The following is a 3299-nucleotide window of genomic DNA, read 5'->3' as shown; positions in this document are numbered from 1 at the left end:
GTAACTTAATTAGTTAAGCCTTTGGGGCATGTTCTCTTTGGCATAAAACAGCTGAACTGAACTGAACTAATTTGAGAATTAAATTAAATTGAATTAAACTAAATGTAATAAATATATAAATAACATTTAAACAATAATAATATGAATATTAAATAATAATTATAATGATAAGTAATAATAATGAATAATTAATAATGAATAATAATAAAAGTATTCTGGATATTTTTAAATGTTAGTTATAAATAAATAATATTAATAATAATAATAATTAATGATAACAAAGATAATTAATAATAATTATTTTATATTATTTGTATTATTATATTTATACATGATAATAATTATATAATAACAATAATATCTAAGAAGTAAATTAATATTACTATTTTAATAATTAGATTTAATAATATAATAATATTTAGTAATAAAAATAATGATTGGGTCGGAACGCGCAAAATTGCATCATAAACTATTTTGATGCGATTTGATTGGTTTATGGGCTAAAAAACATTATTTGTGCTTTTGGCCTAAACCATGTTCCTCCTAATAATAATAGTAATAATAATGAGTAAAGCTATAATAAACAAAATAATAATAATAATAATAATAATAATAATAATAATAATAATAATAATAACATAAAAATAAATAATAATAATAATAATAATAATAATAATAATAATAATAATAATAATAATAATAATAATAATAATATAAGAATAAGAATATAATAATAATAATAATAATAATAATAATAATAATAATAATAATAATAATAACAATAACAATAATAATAATAATAATAATAATAACAATAATAATAATAATAATAATAATAATAATAATAATAATAATAATAATAATAATAATAATAATAATGATAATAATAATAATAATAATAATAATATAATAATAATAATAATAATAATAATAATAATAATAATAATAATAATAATAATGATGATAATAATAATAATAATATAATAATAATAATAATAATAATAATAATAATAATAATAATAATAATAATAATAAGAGTAGTTAGTAAAATAAATTAGACCAACATAATTATAATATTTAACAAAATGGTTATAAAAGAATGAAGCTGAACTGAACTAAACTGAGATGAACTGAAAATAAGCTGGGGAGAACAGAGCCTTAGTCTGTTTGTCCTTGTCGCCGAAAAAAACCCTTAGGTTTAAATAGCTCATCTCTCTTCTAGTTCTGTAATAATTCAGTTTTACAATATAAACTAGTTTTTGGGCCCGTGCAAAAATGCACGAGAAGGGATTTGCTTAATAAGAAAAAGTTTCCATTGAAACGAATAATAGACAACAAATTTTCTAATGAAACAATAAGTAAAAGTTATAATAACAACAATTACAAAAATGTGTATGAAGTTATACATTTTGGAACACTTCCTTATAAACAACATTTGTAGTTGTTTTGCACATATTATTCTCTTTATCACAAATAAGAATTATAATTCCTTTTTTGCTCGTGACTTGGAAAATAGCAACATATAGCTGACCATGACTGAAAATAGGCCTTGGTAAATACAACCCGACGTGCGACAATGATTGTCCTTGACTTTTGTTTATAGTCATGGCAAAACACAAAGTTAAAGAAAATTGTCGTCTTTGAAATCTAATAGGAAATTTTATTGAGTCAGACGGTGTTAGTGTCATTCGTGGGATGAATACCTTGTCACCAACATTACTCCCTGAAATGACAGTAGCTTCAATCACTCGATTGCCTAAATGCTTGAATACCAGCCTCGTGCCATTACACAATCCAGATGTCTGATCAATCTTACGAAGCAACATGACCAGCGCACCAACTTTTAACTTAATACTATGATTTGGCATGCCCGGACACTTTATTGTGTTTAGGAACTCAATAGAATATATTTTATGAGCCCCTAAGTTCCCTTCATCTTTACTAATTGCATCACAACTCAAGTAAATTTTCTCATCACCTGGAATTATGGACAACACATGATCATCTACCTTCTCAACTATTTCATTAGTTGGAGCTAGAATTGCTCTTTCTTGGAAGTATTTGGCTTCCCAAAGGTGATTAGTGAGTGAAGGGTATGTGCTGTTGATAATTGATGATATGGTGTCATCTCCACTGTCTATAAGAATATCTTCAGTGATTTCAATATCCACTTCTCCATCATTGGGCCCTCCACCTCAACCATCACCAACGCTTAGTATCCATTCTGAGAACTCCTTTACTTCATTAGCAGTCGACGAAGAAGAACATGATTGAAGTCTCATGATGCGTGTAAGCTTCAAAACCATACATGAATCCCATAGAAACGAAGAGTTTTAAGGTCGCAAATACTATGTCTTGCCTTGTACACATGGGTATAACAGGCAAAATCTGTCTTAAATCACCACCAAACACAAGAACTTTACCTCCAAATGGTCGATGCAAATTAGCTCGATCAACAGCTTGCATAATGTCCTATAAACTCCTATCAAGTGCTTCAAAGCAATATTTGTGCATCATTGGTGCTTCATCCCAAATAATTAGCTTTGTTCTCATGAGCAATGCAGCTAAGTAAAAACCAGGCTGAATACCTACACACGTAGAGTTTCCACAAACATTCAATGGAGGCTGAACCTTGAATGAGCGGTTCGACCTTTTGGAAGAAGTAGGGACGCAATTCCAATTGATGCCACCGGCAAAACAATTTCACCCATCTTCCTAATTGCAGCACACAATGTCCTCCAAATGTATGCTTTACTCGTGCCTCCATATCCGTATACGAAAAAGACACCTCCTGATTGGCCATTAATAGAGTCCATTTTCGTTGAAAACCATTAGTTGTTCTTCAGTTAGACATGGAAACAGTTTGTCATACTCTTGAATTAATGAGGGTATGTCATATGAAAGCTCATCCGCTATTAGCTTATTTTGACCTTCAAACACGACTAATTCATATGGAAAAGGCATCTCACTGAATTTTCCAAGGCTACTACCATTACTTTGTAGTTTAGCTTCAATATTTGTCAGTGCAAAAGTTTGAATTTGGTCATCTATTAGAGTTAAATCAGCAACATAATAGAGAAGATTTAATCTTAGCTTCCTCGATTGATGTCATCATGCGCCTTTTTCGTTGCACAATTATTAAACATGCAAGTAAGCGATAAAAATGTAATTACGCAAAGTAGTGTAGCTTGTACCTTTGTTTTATGAATACGACATTGTTTATATAGAATGCCATCAGATAGTAGGTGTCATGTCTTTTCCCATATGTCTTCTGGTTTAGATAAGCTACCAGACATAAG

The 3299-nt window shown here is 28.3% G+C and overlaps 1 protein-coding gene across 1 annotated transcript; it reads right to left on the bottom strand.

The window, feature by feature from the left end:
* Positions 1-1400: 1400 nt before the first annotated feature.
* LOC125494720 (uncharacterized) lies at positions 1401-2816 on the bottom strand. The gene is made up of 2 exons (XM_048638467.1): positions 2651-2816; positions 1401-2194 (listed from the first exon to the last, which is right to left on the bottom strand). The coding sequence occupies exons 1-2, from the start codon at positions 2814-2816 to the stop codon at positions 1401-1403; spliced, it is 960 nt and encodes a 319-aa protein (XP_048494424.1).
* Positions 2817-3299: the final 483 nt, after the last annotated feature.

This window comes from Beta vulgaris, chromosome 2 (assembly GCF_026745355.1).
Source record: "Beta vulgaris subsp. vulgaris cultivar EL10 chromosome 2, EL10.2, whole genome shotgun sequence".
Taxonomy (NCBI): Eukaryota; Viridiplantae; Streptophyta; class Magnoliopsida; order Caryophyllales; family Amaranthaceae; genus Beta; species Beta vulgaris.
This window is presented reverse-complemented; position numbering and strand designations above follow the sequence as displayed.

Coding starts and splice junctions, on each gene's coding strand:
- LOC125494720 (XM_048638467.1), bottom strand. CDS start 2,816: ATGGACTCTATTAATGGCCAATCAGGAGGTGTCTTTTTCGTATACGGA. Junction 2,195..2,650: donor GTCCCTACTTCTTCCAAAAG/GTCGAACCGCTC, acceptor GTGATGGTTGAG/GTGGAGGGCCCAATGATGGA.